The 19,506-nt window shown below is 44.4% G+C and overlaps 1 protein-coding gene across 1 annotated transcript in view; it reads left to right on the plus strand.

Annotated features, from left to right (window-relative positions):
* The window catches only part of Sycp2l (synaptonemal complex protein 2 like), a 57,468-nt gene that overhangs the window by 22,185 nt on the left and 15,777 nt on the right, over nt 1–19,506 (plus strand). The window contains 13 exon segments of the mRNA XM_051143235.1: nt 25–70; nt 4,020–4,112; nt 4,219–4,279; nt 5,767–5,920; nt 7,920–8,008; nt 8,466–8,590; nt 10,378–10,435; nt 10,533–10,611; nt 13,906–13,954; nt 15,655–15,799; nt 16,516–16,565; nt 16,675–16,819; nt 18,555–18,620. Of these exon segments, the coding sequence (XP_050999192.1) occupies nt 25–70; nt 4,020–4,112; nt 4,219–4,279; nt 5,767–5,920; nt 7,920–8,008; nt 8,466–8,590; nt 10,378–10,435; nt 10,533–10,611; nt 13,906–13,954; nt 15,655–15,799; nt 16,516–16,565; nt 16,675–16,819; nt 18,555–18,620 (1,160 nt within the window).

Below are 19,506 nucleotides of genomic sequence, written 5' to 3' on the forward strand. Positions count from 1 at the left end.
TTTTTAATTGTGAGATTTTTTCAGGGTCTACTCATTTCCATGCCTGGCTGCTTTTGCCGATGCTCAGGAGGTAGGTCGGCCTACTTGCCTCCCTCCCTCCCCCCTCCCTTTCTTCTCCCTCCCCCTCCCCCATCTCTCAGGAGTCATAAGGGTTGTGTAAAATTAAACACTATTAGGTTTATACAGTTAGGTTAGACTTCTGCTGTCAGTACTCTAAGAGGCCATTTACCCCGTGTGTGTGTGTGTGTGTGTGTGTGTGTGTGTGTGTGTGTGTGTGAGCATGTGCATACATGTAGAGGCGAGAATAACCCTGGGTGTCACTCCTAAGGCACTGGGTACACAGAGGAACTGGTTTAAAAGGGATGCTAGCTTCTCTAAGTGGCCTCACCTTCAAACCAATGAAATCATGTCAGAACCAGGGTGCATTTTCAGAAAGCTCTTTAAGGGCTGTGGTTGTGCTGGGAGAAGGGATGTCAGAGGCCAGGCTCTGTGAGTGGCAGACCTTTGTAGCACTTACCTGTTCACAGGGAACATTGTAGATGTAGAACTAGAAGGCCAAGAGTCACAGTCTCTTAATTTTCTCCCTTTAGTTGACACTTTTTTTCTGGCAACTGATCCACTTTCCTTTCTCTGCACTTTGTGCTCTATAGTACAAGGCACATTGCTACAAGCTCTCTTTCTGAACTATGTACCATTGTAGCTCAGACACTATGACACCAGCGAGCGCTTTCTAGCTCCCATTCTGACTTATACTTCGGAATCTAAGGCTAGATAGTTTCCTCCCCCCATATTCTTTGGGCTCTAGAAGAACAAGGCTCTTTGGGTAAAAAAAGGCTCCAACCAATACCATCACAATTTCCAGGTGAAATACATGAAGCTACCTAGAATCAAGACACAGCTGAGACTTCTTGAATGTCTTCATCAATCATTTCTTTGTCACGGGTTCAGAGACCCATTCACAGCTTCTGGGTTGAGCTTTTCTGCTGAAGATGAGCTTCAACAGTTCAGGGTAGACTGAGGCAGTGGGCAAAGAGTCAGCAGACTTTTTTTCTGAGGCTACAAAGCTTGATTCTCTGGGCCAGAACTGCTTGTAGCTAGAAAAAGAGAAAAAGGGGGAGGGGCACAGAGGCACACACACATTTGATAGATGAAGCAAGATAAGCTCCAACAATTACACACACACACACACACACACACACACACACACATTGGGTGGATAGAGCAAACTTCAAGAGCAAGCTCCAACCAACTTTACATATATAAACATATACACATATACATATATACATATTGACTGGATGGAGCAAACTCCAACAAGCAAGCCCAAACAACTTTATTTTTTTTTTTTCTCCCACAGCTTATATATCTCATCAAAATCTTTCAAACAGTACAAAAGTCACAATTTGCTTACATTCTGTTTTTCTTTAAGGGAACAGTTATAATGGGTATACATAAGAAAAGCATGTTCCTCAATACCCTCACATGATCACATGCTTCACATATTATGGGTAAGAAACAAATAATGAAAAAAAAATCCCCAGGAACCCACATGCATTTGTAACTAAGCAACTTGTTGCAGATTAGCAAAGTGTAAGCAAACAAGGCAAATTTTCAGCCAGTTTCTCTTTCCTGGCAGGCTGCAATTTGCAGTTACAAAGAAAGAATTGTCTTAATAAGTAATCTTATAAAAAAAATCTTAAAAGAATCACAAATGTAAACTTGTATATAAAAATCAACCAGTCATTTCTACTTTAAATCCTCAAGGTCCACATCTGTTAATTAATAATATTTATTATATCAGGAAGCTGAGGACAAAAGTGGGTATAGGAAATTAATCATTATCTTGGCAACCAGTCCAGCTTCAGAGAAAGAGTCAAGTCAGCCAGCGCTAATCTGGGCTATTAGTCTTCCTCCCTAACCTCAAAGTGCCTAGCTCAAGTGTTAAGAGTGTACTTTTCTGGACTTCAAATTGTTCCTCAAGATTTTCTACATCAGATCCACTAACAAAAACATCTTAACCTAACCTTTCTAGTCTAATTTTTCCAAGTTCTTTGTAAGGGTGGTGGTCATTGGTAACGTCTACACCTCCAGGCTCAGCCACACAAGTCATAGCTTATGAGGCATGTGGTGCAGAGCCATGTTCCATCACTGTATAGAGTCCTTAGGACATGCAGTTCTCAGAGCTCTGCCTCTTTGGAGCACACCATCATGCTTGTTCTAACCAGTGGGCTGTGCTACATAAATTCTAAAGCTGTTTTGCTGTTCCTCTTGCATGGCCATTGACACTTTTCAGCTTCTAATACACCCAGAGTTCCTTCTGTCCATAACTGAATTTGATGGATGGATGCTTGCCTGTCAGTGTCCTCCTCCTCCTCCTCCTCCTCCTCCTCCTCCTCCTCCTCCTCCTCCTTCTCCTCCTTCTCCTTCTCCTCCTTCCCTGAGGATTTCATTCTCTGCTTTGTAATTCTCACCTGGGGTTCCAAGATTTTATCTGCTTAAATTTGGGCTCTTATACTTGTGCCCTTGCATTGGCTTTTTAGTGGCATGTGTTGTGGGTGAAACTGTCCATTAAGCTCTGTGGCCGCTGTGGTAGGCTTGGATGATAAAAAGGAAAAATTTCCAAAGAATCCTGTTCACCAGAAAATGGGTTATAGAATAGTGAGTCTGCTGTTTGGACATCCTGATGCCAAAAAGTCTAAGATGCTCCAAAGTCCCTGGACCACTGAGTTCTCCATGATAACAAATGGAAAGATCGAGAGCTTAGTCATAAAAGTCCCTGCCTCACAAGCATAGAGACTGAAGTTTATCCTTAGAAATAACCTTTGTTTTTTTTCTTTTTTAAAGCTAAGAGTGGCAGTCCCTACGTGTAATTCAGTGCTGGGGAGGTGGAGACAGGAGGATTCCTGGACTCTCTGGCAAGCCAGATAGAACGCAGGGACTTCCAGGCCCTGCATGAAGGATAGAGAGATAGACGGTGCTCGAGGTTCAATACCTAAAGATGGTCCGCTGGCTTCTGCATACATGCATATCTACACACATGCACATTTACCCCCCCCCCACACACACACATAAACACATGTGCACACAAAGGTGAAAAAAGCCCCATGGGCTATGGAGATGCCTCACTGGATAGAGGTGCTTATTGCCCAGTGACTTGCATTCAGTCCCTGAGATATGCATGGTAGGCGTGAGTGGTCCTCTGCCCTCGGTACCTAGGCCGTGATATGCACTCATGTGCATGTAAACACATAGTAAAAAAAAGGTGTAAAAGAAACATAAAATACCCCACACCTGTCTTCACGCAAGACACAGGTAAAATACCAGTATATGTAAACAATTGTATGAAGTCCCCTTAGGAGATCAGTGTCAGTTGCAAACAAGTCCCTCCCCCAAGTCCCCTTCCATGTTATGCACATGCATATGGTCCAAAATCAGCTGCTCTGGTCTAAGTATTTCTGATGAGCAGTGCTCAGCCTGGACTCCTGACATTTGTCCAGAGAGCCTCTGGGGAGGGTCAGGGGTACTGCTGGTGGAGCTTCTGGACAGACGCCCAGGAGAAGTTGGAGAGAGAAGTCTCAGTAAATACTCTTGCATTGCTGGATTCCTTGATTTCCCCATGTATATGCATTTATTTTCTAATGATAAAAGCAAAAGCAATTCAATGGTAAGCTGCACACCAAATCGCCACACTATCCTTTGCTAGAAGTTTCCCTTGCTATTCAGTGTGGTTTGCTACCGATTAAACATGAAACAGGTGCCCTCCCCAACCTCCATGATTTCCACCAAGGGGAAAAAAACCTGTGTGGGCAGAGTCACGTGACATATTTACGTGTTTATTAAATATGCTGGAGATAACAGGATCTTCCTGGAAATGGCTCGGAGTATGAGACTCAGCACGGGATTTTGGCGGGAAGAGCTGCGGGCAGTTCTGTTCTAGGAGCGTGAGTTGCTGGTAGTAATTTAAATTGGACCCTTTGAAGTGAGGTTCCTGTATAACTTTTGCCGAAATTCTCCCACAGATGATAAAACCAGCAGATGAAAAATTAGAGGAGTTTTGGATTGACTTCAACCTAGGAAGCCAAAGCGTGACGTTTTACGTAGATAATGCGGAGGTAACCAACCAGGGCCCGTTCCCCAGCAGCAGAGCTAAGCGGTTAGGGGTTCTCTGTGTAAACGCGGTTATGTGCTCATGACTTTCACCCATTTTTTCCCCTCAAGAGTCCTCTGTGGGAGCCAGTGCAACTTTTGAAGGAAACAGTGGCCACGTTCACCGTAGTGGGTAAGACGTGGGCACCTTCCGATGGAGCCTGCAGAGTTGCTTCTGTTGATGATACCGTAGTTAATTCTAGAGTGGGTTTTGATCACGTGTTCTTGTTTGGGACCTTCTTTTCTTTCTTCCTTTTTAAACTATTTGTTGTTTTTTAGATTTTATTTATTTTTATTTTATATGCATTGTATGTCTACAGGTGTCAGATTTTGGAGTTACAGACAGTTGTGAGCCGCCATGTGGGTGCTGGGAACCGAATCCGGGTCATCTGGAAGAACAGTCAGTGCTCCCAACCACCGAGCCATCCCTCTAGACTCCTATTTGTTGTTTTTATTTATATGTTCATGTCTGTCTGTGTCCAGAAAAACCTGCATGTGTACGGACATCCATAGAGGCCAGAAGAGGGCGTCGGATCTCTCGGAGCTGGAGCGAAGGGTGTTTGTGAGCCGACTGATGTGGGTGCTGGGAACTGAACTTGGGTCCTTTGGAAGGATAGAATGAGCTCCTGACCTTTGAGCCATCTCTCCAGACCCAGAAGACCTGCTTCCCTGAGTGGGAATTGAACCCAGCTTGAGAGGGTGCTGGATCCGGACCACTAGATAACCAGGGAGCATTTGAAACTTTCTATTAGCCTCATTAAATCAAAGAGTGGATCAGTTTCAACTCACTATTTAACTGGCTCTTAGAAAGATATTGTAATTAATATAATAACGCTGGTTGTGCTGTTGTGTGTCTAATCTGTGTTAAATCTTTATAGTCTGATGTGGGTGCTATAATGGCAGGTCGTGGATGTTTGTATCACCCATCTTGGACAACCCAGGTGAACACCAGTGTGTTCCCCTTCCTCCTCCCCTCCCTCTCCCCCTCCTTTAAACCGTGGTATGTACTTGCCTCTTAGCTTTGCCTGCTCTCATGACCTTCCTATTCACTCCAGCATCTTTCCAGTTTGTGCTTATTGTGGCTTTTTCCTGGAGATTGAATTTTAATTTTGATCCAAGTTATTTTCAGTTTTGAAACTGACGGCTCATTTGTCATGATAGTGTCATGGAAGGGGCTGTTGTTTAGACCCAGCATCCTGACAGGTGCTTCCATTTCTTCTCTTGAAGTGGCGTCTACCGAAAGGGATACTGGCATGTTCAAAACTGAATTCTAGTCCTATGTAAGATGAGAGAGAGAGAGAGAGAGAGAGAGAGAGAGAGAGAGAGAGAGAGAGAGAGAGAGAAGGAGAGAAATTTGCTTAGTGCATTTGACACTAGAATACCTGCTGTACAGCAAGAGTTCTTTTTATAAAACACGTACTGGTGTCACACAAGATGGCATGTATTTCCTTACTCCATAAAGCAAGGTTCAGATAATTGGCCTCTAAGTCATGTGTAAATAAAAATTCCCAAGTTATTTCTGCTTAATATGCCTTCATATTCTCTTTGCAGAAAATTTTGCACAGTTGACAAAAGCTTTAGTTACCGATACACCTGGTAAAGTGCATTGTTTTTTGTTAGAAAAAGATAGGATGAAGACGTTCATCGCTTACCTGAAACAGCCAATTGTTATCAGCAAGAGAGAAGCAAGGACCATAGAAATCCACTTTGACCGGCAACTTGGCATATCACAAGCATCTGTGCGAGCTTTGGGAGAAGACAAACAGGTGGCGCCCCCTCCCCCACTCTGTCTCTTGAGATAGCCTTTTTTCCCTATAGCCTTCGAACTCTCTCTATAGATCAGGCTGGCCTTGAACTCAGAGATACACTTGCCTCAGCCTCCAAAGTGCTGTGATTAAAGGTGTGTGCTACCGATGCCCAGCTTCATTCCTTTTGCTCGTTTGAAAATGTATTTTCATATATCCCCAGTCTCCACGCTGGGCTTTGCTGTACCCTTTGGTCAAGCAGAAGGACTTGAGCGTTCTGGGCTCTCACCCCGTGTGCCTTCCTCCTGGTGTCATTGCTTCAAGTATGGAGGACACAAAAGTTCTTTCTGAAATGCTTTGTTGCATCTGCTGTGGACAGTAGGCAGCTTGCCTGAGGTATTATTTCCTCACCACACCCCTAGGAGGTCTTCTTGACTCTTCCTCCTGGCCCCAGGGGGAATCAGCAGGAGTTTCTCCACCTCGATACTGGTCTTTTCTGATAGATTTGCTCTGCACCTGCCCTGAGATTCTGCAGTTTCCCCCCTGACCTCACTTCTTCCTATGCACACACAGGGTTTTCATTATAGACAGTGGGTAAGGCAAAGAAATGTGTGCACAAAGACATCCAGTGACAGACAGAAATGGGCTGAATGAAAAGGTCGGAGGAAGGGAGGGAGCAGAGGGAGGGAGGGAGTCTTGGCTGGTTTCCTTTTGTTCTGAGTTATATATTAAGACATCTTATAGATGATAACACACTCTGCAGATATAGTTCTCAAGGTACTATACAAGAGGACGAGGGTGAGACGAAGGAGTACTAACCACTTAGGGAAAAAAAAAAAAGAAGCCTCCTCTGTAATGTCACACAACAAATTGGCCTGGTGTGCTAAGTTTGCCTTTACTTATGAGGGACACAAAAATCACGCACATTTCCACACTCCTCAGAGTGAGTAGGATGGCTTTGATGCAGAGAGCTGGAGTCTGCAAGGGGCAGAGCCACAGCTCCAGGAGTAGGAAACTCCAGTAAGGAAAGGGGGAGAGTGGAGGAGCATGACTGGATGCTCACTGCAGGCTCACATGGAAAGAACCACATCCCCTAGGGAAGCAGGGAGCAAAGGTGCCTCAGAGCTTGCTTAGAACAACTGGAGCCAAAGAACTGGAGGATAGTTTTGTTTTGTTCTTTCTTTCTTTCTTTTCTTCCTCCTCTTCCTCTTCCTTCTCCTCTTCTTCCTCTTCCCCCCTCCTCCTCTTCCTCCTCCTCCATCTCCTCCTCCTCCTCTTTGGTCCATTTTCTAAGTTATCAACAGTTTGGATCACTGATAAAGAAACAGTTTATTTAGCTCGTGGCCCTAGAGGCTGGAGTCACCCTTGAGTGTGTCTTCCTCTGCTCAGCCTCTGATGAAGGCCTCCAGTCCGGGAGGCACAGATCTTGGAGCCCTACTTCTCAAACGCCCCAGCTCTCAGAACTACTGTGAAGGGGATACGGGTTCTAACATGCTGAATTTGGAGAGCCACCTTGAAGCCATAACAGAGGGCAGATATATTAAGACCATGAGAGTGTGACCACAAACAAAGTACTAGGGAGCCAGAGATGAACCTAGAGGGTGGGGATTGCGGGTGGGGTGAGTGTGGAGGGTTGTAAGCCAGAGAAAGAGAGAGAGAGAGAGAGAGAGAGAGAGAGAGAGAGAGAGAGAGAGAGAGAGAGAGAGAGAGAGAGCAACATGCAAAAGAAGACAGCAAATACTTAGCTCCCCTACTTTATCAAAGTGCTGTGGGATAAGCTTTGAAACTTTTTTTTTTTTTTTAAAGATTTATTATGTATACAATGTTCTGCTGGCATGTAACACCTGCAGGCCAGAAGAGGGCACCAGATCACATTATAGGTGGTTGTGAGCCAGCATGTGGTTGCTGGGAATTGAACTCATGACCTTTGGAAGAGCAGCCTGTGCCCTTAACCTCTGAGCCATCTCTCCAGCCCCACTTTTTTTTTTTTTTTTTTTTTTTTTTTTTTAATTTTATGTGGCCTTGGCTTTCATTTCAGATGCCTATTTTGATAAAGGTCTCCTCTGGCCTTGAAAAAGAAGATGGTGAGATTCCTAGTAGCCTCAAAAGAGAAACAGGTATGCTGGGAGGTGGTGGCAGCATTCTGAGTCGAAATACCCTGTCAAAGCACGAGTGTATCTTGGAAGAGGTCCCGCACACCCTGCTCTGGTCATGTAACAGAATCACAGCCTTGGCGTTCCTTCTCCACCTGCTAATGCCCTCTTTGGGGAGAGCTGGAAGTGACCAAGAAGAACAGATGCTGGGGGTGGCAGGAGGTGCGACTCTTCAGGGTCCTGCCTTGTGGAACTTGGATCTCAAGTGCTTAGCTTTGGGTTTGAGATTTGAGGCACAACCTCACTACCACCTCTTACCACAAGGTGGCGGTGTACCGGAGCCATGCTTGCCGGGAAAGTTAAGGACAGAGTACCAGCTTCTCGAGGTGATGGGGTGGGGGGTGGGAGGTGGGAGGTTGTTTGTTTCTTTGTTTTGTTATTGGTGGTAGTGGTGATCCTTTCTTACTGAATATAGAGAAAGAGTATTCAGAAGAATCCACAGTCCTGCCAGGGTTCATGGATGCTGAAGTTGACCGTTGCCTAATAACTCGCTGCTTTAATGTCCAGTTGGAGCCTGCTGTGAGTAAAGGGAGCTGGGAAAGGAAGGTTGGGATTTGTGGCCAGCAGGATAGACAAGCAGATGTTTGTTTGTCCTCTTCTTGAATGCTAGCCCGTTTTTCTCATGAACAGTTGTCAGACAATAACGTCTGTCTCCTCCTTGAGATTGCATTCATGGCCTGAATGGATGAAGTCTCTGTTTGTTGAACATGTCTCTTTCATGACATGCTTGCCTGGACTGGCATCTGTCTTGTCCCCTCAATTGGGATCTGGAGGAAATTGCCTGCAAAGTTATGTAGGGAAGGACCTCAGGGTTAAATGTGGTTTCCTTCTCTAACTGAGGACATGCTGACACACTGACTCCTACTGATGTTCCTGTGGCTTGGTATCTGTCTTCGGGTTTCTATTGCTGTGAGAAGATGCCTTGAGCAAGGCAGCTCTTATAAAGGAAGACGTTTAACTGGGGCTGGCTTGGAGTTTCAGAGGTTTAGTCCATTATCACTCTGTCAGGAAGCACGGCAGCGTCCAGGCAGACATGGTGCTGGAGAAGGAACTGGGAGTTTTACATCTTGATTCGCAGGCAACAGGAGACCTACCTGTGCCACAAAGAGCTTAGCTTGACCATAGGAGACCTCTAAGCCCACCGCTGCAATGACACACTTCCTTCAACCAGACCACACCTACTCCAACAAGGCCACTTCTAATAATGTCACCCTGCCCCCTTAGTCAGGGTTCCTACTGCCATGATGAAACATTATGACCAAAGAAACTTGGAGAGAAAAGAGATTTCTTTTTTCTTTTTTGGTTTCTCTTTATCATTGAAGGAAGTCAGGGCAGTGCCCTGTAGGCAGGGTCTGATGCAGAGGCCATGGAGAGGGGCTGCTTACTGGCTTTCTCCAATTGATTTAGTCAGTCTGTTTTCTTATAAAACCCAGGACCACCAGCCCAGCGGTGACTCTGCCCGTGATGAGCTGGGCCCTTCCATATCAATCACTAATTAGGAAAATGCTCTAATCAGTGATCTTATGGAGGAGTTTCCTCCATGGAGGTTTTCTCCCTCTTAGATGACTCTAGCCTGTGTCAAGTTGACATAAAACTAGCCAGCCCAGGAGGTGACATGTAGCTCTTAGGTCTGCCCTTCTTAGGATTTAAAAATGGGTCCTCTATTATAGATTGGTGGGGGCAAAAAAGGGCTGGTGTGTTATTTCCCAGCAGGATGACTGTGGGTAATAATGATGCCGGGAGAAAAGATTTGGGATGTTTTCACTCTAAGGAAATGATAAATGTTTTGAGGACATACATATGTTTGTGATTAGCTTGACTTATCAAACATTTGTAATGCAGACATGGAGCAGAACCGAACATGGTACATCATACATGTGTAGTTTCATGTGAAAGTTTAAAAATCAAACAAGATAGCAGAGCGCCTGCATGGTCTCTCTAGGCACTCACTCCACTCCTCACTTCCCTATGTGAATACACAGGACAGAGGTAGAACCAATAACCGTGTCAGGATTTGTATGTTTCACTGATAAATTGTCACCTTTCAATGTCACCGTTTAGGTACCTTGGGAAGTTGAACCCTTGTCCCTAGTGCTGATACTCCTGGACACATTCTTGTAATGCATGCTCTGGACCCCTGACATACCCCGGCCATCTCTGATAGTGTCATGTCTTTGCTTCTGATTGGGAAGCAGGAAAAAAAAAAAAAAAAGATTTGGAACAACAGAGTCTTGGGGTTGTGGTCCTCAGTTCTTCAACAGGAAAGTGGTTCCAAAAGACTGGAGACCTGATCAGGCTTTCCTGACACCACAGTAACTTCTGTTTTCTTGCAGGAAACAAATACAGAAGGCCGCTCACCTGAAAACTCAAAACCAGATGACCCCAAACAAGGTACCCTGCGTTTTCTTCACCATCGCTGAGTGGTCTATTTAAATGTTTACCCAACATGTTTATCGCCAATTTATTTTTAACTTTTGATCTTTAGAAGTTACTCCAAAACACGAGTGTACTTCAGATGAACAAGAAGTATTGCTTCAAACTCAGGCTTCTAAATTAAATGATACAAAGTAAGTCATCATCATAATCCTCATCATTTTGCTTTTCTGAGGCAGGGCTTCTCTGTAGCCTTGGCTGTCCTGGACTTGCTCTGTAGACCAGGCTGGCCTCGAACTCAAGAGATCTGTCTGTCTCTGTTTCCTGAGTGCTGGGATTGAAAGTGTGCCACCATTGCTGGGTGTGATTTTCATTTGTAAACATATTTATTATTTTAAATTGGCATAGTAACTGTACACAGTGATATTTCTAAGCCTGTCTGCATCTATAATAAGTCTCATGTTTATGGAGACATTGTGACACATCCATACATGTATTGGTGTGGTAATTTCCATATTTATGGAGACATCATGATGCATCCATACTTGTATCAGTGTGATAATTGCCATGTGTATGGGAGATAGGGTGTTTCTTTTTTTTCTATACAAGTACCTGTTGTGTAACAGTTCTTGGCATAGTCATCCTCTCTGTGTAGTGAGAGATTTCAGCAGCCTCTTCTGTTATTTTGAAACAGACTAGTGCTGTTGACTGTAGTCACCCTGATATGATGCCAACACTGGGAGCATTCTGTGATCTAGCTGTGACTATGGGCCAACTACACCCCACCACACTCTCTCACCTGATTCTGGTGACCGCCATTTTGTCTCTCCCTTCACAGGTGGGACTGTTCAGATCCCACATGACAGTGAGGTCATGTAGAACTTGTCTTTGTCGACCTGGTTTATACCACTTAGTGGAATGTCCTCCAGTGTCACCCATGCTGAGAATCTCAGGATTTCATCCTTGGTGGCTGAGCAGTTTTGTGTGTGTGTGTGTGTGTGTGTGTGTGTGTGTGTGTGTGTGTGTGTGTGTGATGTTCTCTTATCTGTTCATCTCTTGGTGAGCATTTAGGCTATGGTAAAAACTACAGACCACACAAGGCCACTGCTCATCTGAGCTTGCCTAAACCTGGCCATGCCCATCTGACTTCCACGTGAAGCTTTCTGCAGAGCAATTTGAACTGTGTTGGACGACACCAGCTCTGCATGGTCCTGCAAGCATGCCGTCAGAGTTGCCTTTGGCAGCATATTTTATTTTATTTGCTGCATTTCAGGTTAAACACAAAATCAGTGTAGAAAACTCAGTTTTCTTCCGACTGAAACACAAAGCAGTACCACTCTTACCAGCAGTAAGCTATAGCATGCTTAGGTTTTAATTTGTAGGGTGTGTTTAGGACGGAACCATACAGGGGCTACTACAGACCATGGTGAGAGAAAAGAGAAACATATAAGTAGGTGGCGCAGTACTCTGCTGATAAGAGGAATACTTTAATATCAAGCTCTCAGTTCTTCCCAAATAGACCTAAGGGTTTAATATTACCCCAATAGCCCCAGTTTAAATAGCAACAGGCTTAGAAAGAAATTGGTAAGCCGTTTTCTCAATTCCTTGTGGGGAAGCAAAACAGTTTTTCAAAAAGGAGCAAAGTGACAGGGCTGTCACACTACCTGCTCTCCAGACTCACTAGAAGCTGAGCGTATGGTATTGTCATAAATATATGCGAATAAGACAGCAGGGAGTAAGGAAAGGCTTGCAGACATGTGGGTTGTTGATGTCTGATGAAAATCCAGTGGAGAAAAATGTGGTTTTCTATAAATGATGTGGAAATAACTGAAATGATATGAAAATAACTGAATATTCTTATGCAAGAAAACAAATGACCTTCCCGTCTTACTTTTCATTGTATATGTGTCATAGACATATATAAACCTTACTTAGAGCACACTTGTGACTTCCTATGGGGCATTTTAAAAGATATCTAAGAACAACCTGTAAACAACTTACTGATAAACTATCCTCCTTTTTAAGATAAAGTAAGCCCCCTGCCCTCTCTGATGAAATATCATTGTTATGAAAGAAAAGAATAGCCATAGTCTTGTTGAAAATATTTGTAAGTATTTGCTTCTGGCCCTACAGTTATAATTTTTAGTGGTAAAGATACAGACCAATGAAAATACAGGCAAAAGTTTAAGCAAATTATGTCCCAAAGAAAAAGCATACAAGTGGCAGAGCAGCACATGCACAGGGACCGTGCATCAGATGACAGATGCACTGCACACCATCAGGACAGCTGATCTCAGAAATGCTGTCTGCTCTTCACATTCATAACAGTGTAGGGAGGGCAGGACTCTCGTGTCTCCTGGTGGCTTCTTAAAGTGTTGAATATATGCCTACCATCTGGTCCATTTGTTCCAATCTGATATATTTTCCAAGATGTCTGCCAGCATATATCACAAAGAGAATGTGCACAGATGTTCATAGCAACTTCATTTAGAAAAACCATCAAATAGAAATTACTCAAATGCTCATTAATTAATGGATGGATGGGTGGATGGATGGATGAGCTTATATTTGTATAGGATGAGTGTCCCTAATCCAAAAGCTTGGAGCAAGAAGTGTTTGGGGGCTCAGAATTTGGAATATTTGTATATATATATAATATCTTGGGCGTGAGACTCAAATCTAGACGTAATAGTCACTTTGTCCTTTACTTGCCTGATACTCGTGGGATGATGGTGATTTTGGGGCCCCTGAGTCCCACTGACCCATCACACAGGGCAGGCGCAGGGCTCTGCTTGTGTCATCACATTCACACTCAGAATGTTCGGACTTTGGCGTGTAGGGTTTTTAGATTCGGAACCACTAACTTGCATACCAATGTCCGATTTCTCCATCCCTTTGTATATAAACCCAAAAGTGAGATTGGAAAATCATATAGTAGTTCTACCTTTATTTTTTTTTCTGTTGCATCATATTATTTTCCATAGAAGTTGCTCCCAACAGTACACACAAGTCCCAAGCACTCCACAACTTCTTATGTCAGTAGACTGGCTGCCTGACAAGAGGTTCCTTACTGCTAAGCATAGACTTACAGAACTCAATAAAGCAATGAGGAGTAGGCACAAGCGGCCAGCTGACACTCAGCATCACCAAATTCTGGGGACAACCCTTTTTAAGGCACCCCAGATGGGTCTTGGGGATGCCAGGGTTGAGAGATCCCACTTTTGAGCACCAACTGTGCTGGCATACTACCTGCTGACCCCAACCTGCACCCCCCTCTTTTTGTGTCTGAGAGATGAAGGACCCCACCAAGGTTCATCTTTTAAATAACAGAAACTCCCCTCTCGGGGAGACTATGCAGAAACAGGTGGTAAGACACTGAGTCCGCCCCACATGGACTAAGTCCATGAGCACAAAGTCACACCTTTGCAGTGAGGGAGAGAGCGAAGGAGGTTTCACCTGTCCTGTTAACTGGATATATTTTATTTTAGGGAAGATTCTGCCTCTGAGAGGGACAGAGAACAGGACCAAAGAATGCTGGTAATGTAGGAATTTCCATTGGCTTAAGGTAGCACTTCCCCCAAATGTCCGCCGTTTACATGACGACATCAAAATTGCCCTAACTCTGTTCCACATTGTCTATCACTTCCTCAAGTCATGATACCAGGAATTATTGCAATTTCAAATGTAAAGTCAGTGGTATTTCTAATAGTAGATAGACCCCCTCAAACAAATAACAGTAGAAAATAGCAATGCTAATCTTTTGATATATATATTTACTTATTTTCTGTCTTCTCATCCAATGTGTGATGCAGGCTTCATGTGCCAACTGTGGGTTGGTAAATCTACAACACGCTGCCTTATTCAGTTAGATGAATGAGGTCAACAAAACTTGAAGAGGGCCAAAGTTTGTGTTAAATCCCACTTGCTGGTAGCTAGATCGTAGAAGACTTAAAACCAGATCCCTTCAGGCAGCCTTTTGTACAGTAGCGTGGATTCACAAGCCTTCTCCAAAGGAACAACCATGCCTTGTGGCAGATGAGTGTGGCCCAAAGAGGCACATTGGGTAAAAATGGGTGTTACTATGGTGACTAACACATTAAGGCCAAAGATATCTTATCAGAAGTGGGGCTCTACTTCAACCCCACGAATCCTGTTAAGTTAAATTGGAACTGGAGCCTAAAGCTTGTTCTTGCTTTAAAAAGGGAGTCTGCAGACAATACTAATGAAGTCTGGAATATTTGACTCCTTTGAAACAGGACACAGACAACCATTGGGTATTGGGTTTTTGTTTTTTATTTTTATTTTTTTAAAGACTTGTATTTGTCAAGTTTCTGTTGCTATGAGAAACTGAGCAAATCAGCTGTGAGGAGAGAAAGGCTGTTTGGTCCATGATCACTGCCCTAGGGTGGGACCTGGGAGGATGGAGCTGATAATAAGGCGAACTGAGGTCTGGTGCAATAATAGGGGACTTTATTCAGAGCATCTGACAATTTAGTGTTAATAAAGGTCACATGAGTAAAGTTCTCCAAGCCATATACAACCAAGGGCGAGCCACACGTAGCAAAAAGTTTTTCCATAGAGGCGTATAAAGGATAGTTTAAACATATAATTGAATACCAACAGCCAACAATGATGAGTAACATGGAGTAAGCGCACTCCTATTCACTGCACCTGTCTTGCAAAGACATCCCTCTGCCTCCTTTTGCCTCGTTGTGGGTAAAACTCGGGGCTGTACACATGTTAGGGAAGCTCTCAACTGTGGAGCTACAGCCCTGCCCCGGGAAGAAGGGTTTTAATTTGGTTTTGTCATGGCAACCTGTGCTGGAAGTGATGGTGTTGGAGTAATATTGGGGTGTGGCTGCTTCGGGACAGCTACCAATCCCACCTTCAGTTCCAAATCCTTGGCCAGAGAATTTGTTATCCTTTGCCACAGCGCCTCTTGTGGGGACTGATCATGCAGTGAGCTCCTCCTCCTCCTCCCCCTCCCACTCGTTTCTCTACATTTTTATTGTAGAAGAGAGCCTGGTCTTGTGTCAGGAGGTGTGCCTCCCAGAGGAATCACAAATCACAGTGGGGTGGGGTGTGTGTGTGTGTGTGTGTGTGTGTGTGTGTGTGTGTGTGTGTGTGTGTGTGTGTGTGTGTGTGTGTGTGTGTACATGCGCTGTAGCGGTTAATTGTTCACAGGTGGCCCACATGCCTGCTTTTAGTGTTCTCATTTGTCATCTGTTTTGGAAAAGTTTAGTGATAGGAAATACTACTACTTGGAGAGTAATGAAGATTCAAGTTCAAGTACCAGCGAACTAGACTGGATCCAGAATCACAGAAGAAAATCCGTACGAACATATTCCCAGAGAAGGAAGCCCAGAGTCAGCTCTCTAAGGAGTAAGCGAGTTTGCCTATGTTCTTCTGGGCCACTTCTCAGTCAGTCAGTGGGTATTTATGTTTCAGTATGTGAGCAGGGAGGAAGGTACCAAGGAAATATGCGATCTTGGGGACTTTCTTCCTGTAACACCTGCAAAGCTGGAATGTTTGCCCATGAAACCAAATGTGGGTTCAGCCTATGATTGACATACGAGGTACAGAAAAGCAGAATGGGCAGTCAGGTCAGATGAATCGGCCACAAGCTGCAACTATCTTCTGTAAGAGGTGGCAGATCTTGAGCTAACTCTTAGGGAAGAGTAAGATTTGAAGAGCTGAGAAGTGGAACCAAAGTGTGATGGTGATGGTGAGGGTGGGGATGATGGTGAGAGCAGGGAGGTGGGGGGTGACAGTGAGGGCAGGGAGTGGAGGTGTGATGGTGAGGGTGGAGCAGGGGTGATAGTGATGGTAAGGGCGAGGAGTGGGGGTGTGATGGTGATGGTGGGGGTGGAGGGGAATGAGTCTGATGATTAGAAACGCCTCCTGAGTGTAGACGTGGAGCAAGCCCCAGTCAGCTGGAACTGGCCGTGTGTGTGTGTGTGTGTGTGTGTGTGTGTGTGTGTGTGTGTGTGTGTGTGTTTGTGTGTGTGTGTAGGATTGGGGGTAGGGGTGGTGTGCATATGATTCTTAAGGAAATGTGTGCATTGTGTGCCCACTGTGTGCTCACTTTCACTTTTCAGTCCTACCACTCTCCCCCATCAGCAGAGGCAGTGCTCGTGAGGAAGACCAAGTAAGTGCACTTTAATAGTCTTCAAGGCTATTGGAAATATGTTGGGAGATTTTATTATTATTTTTAAGTGTTATGAGTGTTAATGTTTAACACGACTGTTATTTTTTAGGCTAGGCTAACACCACTATGGAAAGGCATCTCCAGAGGAAATGATACAGCTCTTCCAAAATTCTCTGAAACAAAACTGCGAGGTGCTTCTGTGCGCTTAACTCCCAAGGCATCCGCACAGAAAATAGGTACTTGACTTTCAGTTAGTTTATATTATTTAAAAATTATATTTTGGTATATGGTCTGTAAAAGAAACCTTTTGACTTTGTAAAAGTGTGTGTGTGTGTGTGTGTGTGTGTGTGTGTGTGTGTGTGTGTGTGTGTGTGTGTGTGTGTGTGTGTGTAACAACATCTAATTGGAGGTTAGAGGACAACTTCCAGGAACTGGTTCTCTCCATGTGAGTTCTAGGGACTGAACTCAAGCCATCAGTCTTGTCTGACAGAAAGTGTGTTCATCCCAGGGCTGGAGAGATGGCTCAGCACTTAAGAGCACTGTCTGCTCTTCCAGAGGTCCTGAGTTCAATTCCCAGCAACCACATGGTGGCTCACAACCATCATAATGAGATCTGGTGCCCTCTTCTGGCATGAAGGCACACATGCAGGCAGAACACTGTACATGTAATAAATAATCTTTAAAAAGAAAGAAAGAAAGTGCATTCATCCATTAGGCTATGTCCCTGGCTCTGAGGAAAACCTTAACAGTAATGTCTGAGTAAGTGACGGTGCGATAGTTTTTCTGTTTACCGTCTCCACTTGTAGAAGGTGCATGATACTGAATTCCTAACTTTGCTTTAATACTTGAGATTGGCTTGTACATGAGAATCTCACACGGTGACTGACAGAAAGAACCGCTAAATTGATTCATAATAGTCAATAATCAAAATCCCCATTGAGAAAAGCACAGAACTTGGTGGGTTTATGAGTGAATTGTACCTAGTGTTTAAAGAATTCACAACAGAATTTCTCAAACTCCAAAAACTGAAGAGGGGCTAACACTCCGATAGACATCTCATGAGGCCAGTAGCTCTTGAGCTATCCGGGATAGATGAGGAAATGTCTTTAAAGACCTCACATATGATTGTCCCCAAGCAACGCAAATGCAACACTCTGCTGGCTTTTATGTCAACTTGACACGGGCTAGGGCCATCTGGGAAGAAGGAGCCTCAGTTAAAGAAACACCTTCACGAGATTGCCTGGATTATGACTATAAGGCTTTTTTTCTTGATTGTTGATTGTGTTACAGGGCCCCAGGTCACTGTGGATGGTGGCACCCTGGGGAGGTGGTCCTGAGTAGTGTAAGGAAGCAGGGTGATCAAGCCATGAGGGATCCTCTGTGGCTCCTGCCCTGATATTCTTCTTGCCTTGGCTTCTTTGATGATGTGCAAGCCTGATAAAGGCCCTTCCCTCTCCAACTTGCTCTCGGTCATGATATGCTGCATTAGAGCAACAGGAAGGCACGACTCGTGAGTCACAACGAAGTGGGACTTATCCCTGGACTGCAAGGATGGCTCAAGGAAAATTGATAAGTGACGTTCACCACAATAACAAAATGAAGAGCAAAATTTGTAATTTCAGTAGATTCAGAAGAATATTGGAGAAAGCCTACATCATTTGGGCTATGCCTCTGCTACTAAAGGCTGTGCATTAGAACCTTAGATCTCACGCCCTGTTAAGGCGTGAAAGGGTGAACCAGCTTTTTGTCAAGATCCAGAAGGATCTCCACCATTCAACCCAGTACAGTCCCAGAAGCCCTTGCCAGAGCAATCAGCAAGACAGAAACTGAAGGAATGATTGAAGACGTAGTTGATAGAAAGAGAAATCCCAAAATGTTACCAAAAAACTGTTAGAACTAACAAGCCAATTCGTTAAAATGAAACAAAACCAATCTATAAAAATTAATTGTGCATTTCCTTTGGTGACTTATGATTGAAGATGTCTGAAGGAAGAGGCTCAGAACCGAGCCCCTCCACAAAGAAGACAGACGCTAACAGGCATGTGCACTGTAGAGGTGAGCATTATGGCAAGGCCAAGGGGTAGACTAGGCCTGGACTAGGAGATCAGGGTCACTCTCCAAGATAGAGGATGCTGCCAGATGCATGTGTGCTTGTGTCAAGACAGTGAAATGGTTCCTGTCACCTCTCCATCTTGTACTGAGCCCACACACCTGCCACCCACAGCATAGGGAGGGGACACTTAATTTCCCCTGCAGCCATGTCTTCAGGCATGACCTGAGGAGTCTTAAATAACTCCCTTGATGCCAGCTAAAAGCTGGGCCCCTGGGTGGACATGCATAAAGACCCTTCAAAGGAGAGTACTGGCTGTACTCCCACTCCTGGGTATGTAGTCTCAAGGAAGGAGGACCGCCAGTGTTTTCTGCTCCCCACGCCCCATCAGCATAGATTCTGCTGCCGCCACCACCTGACCACGCGCTGCTGTCAGGATGCCTGTGAACACCACAGGAGATCCCTGCACGATGCAGTTCATGCCATAACCTGCCTCCATAGATCACCTTGCCCCCACAGCGCTGTTAGTGATGGATCTCTGCGGTTCTATTTAATTGACCACCTTCATTTTAAGCATGTTTGTTTTTTCAAAACTGCAACCACTTGGTTAAGTTTTCTCCTCTCTATTTTGGATTTTGAGCTCCAGCTGATTGTTTAATTCACTTTGGAGACCATCTTGTCAAAATCTTGGAATGGGTAGGTTTTCCTTATACCTCTGTTTATCTCGTCTATAAATCGTTAGTTCTTTTAAAACGTAAAGCTCCGAATTCTTAGACATGCCAGCTGTCCCTGAAGTTTTGAATTCCCCTACAGAAGAGTTTTTCAGATGGGGATGGCTCATGGCTGCTGGCCGTATCATATTCTTAGCAACAGACTTTTTGAAGGCATACT

The sequence above is a fragment of the Acomys russatus genome, chromosome 3 (assembly GCF_903995435.1).
Source record: "Acomys russatus chromosome 3, mAcoRus1.1, whole genome shotgun sequence".
Taxonomy (NCBI): domain Eukaryota; kingdom Metazoa; phylum Chordata; class Mammalia; order Rodentia; family Muridae; genus Acomys; species Acomys russatus.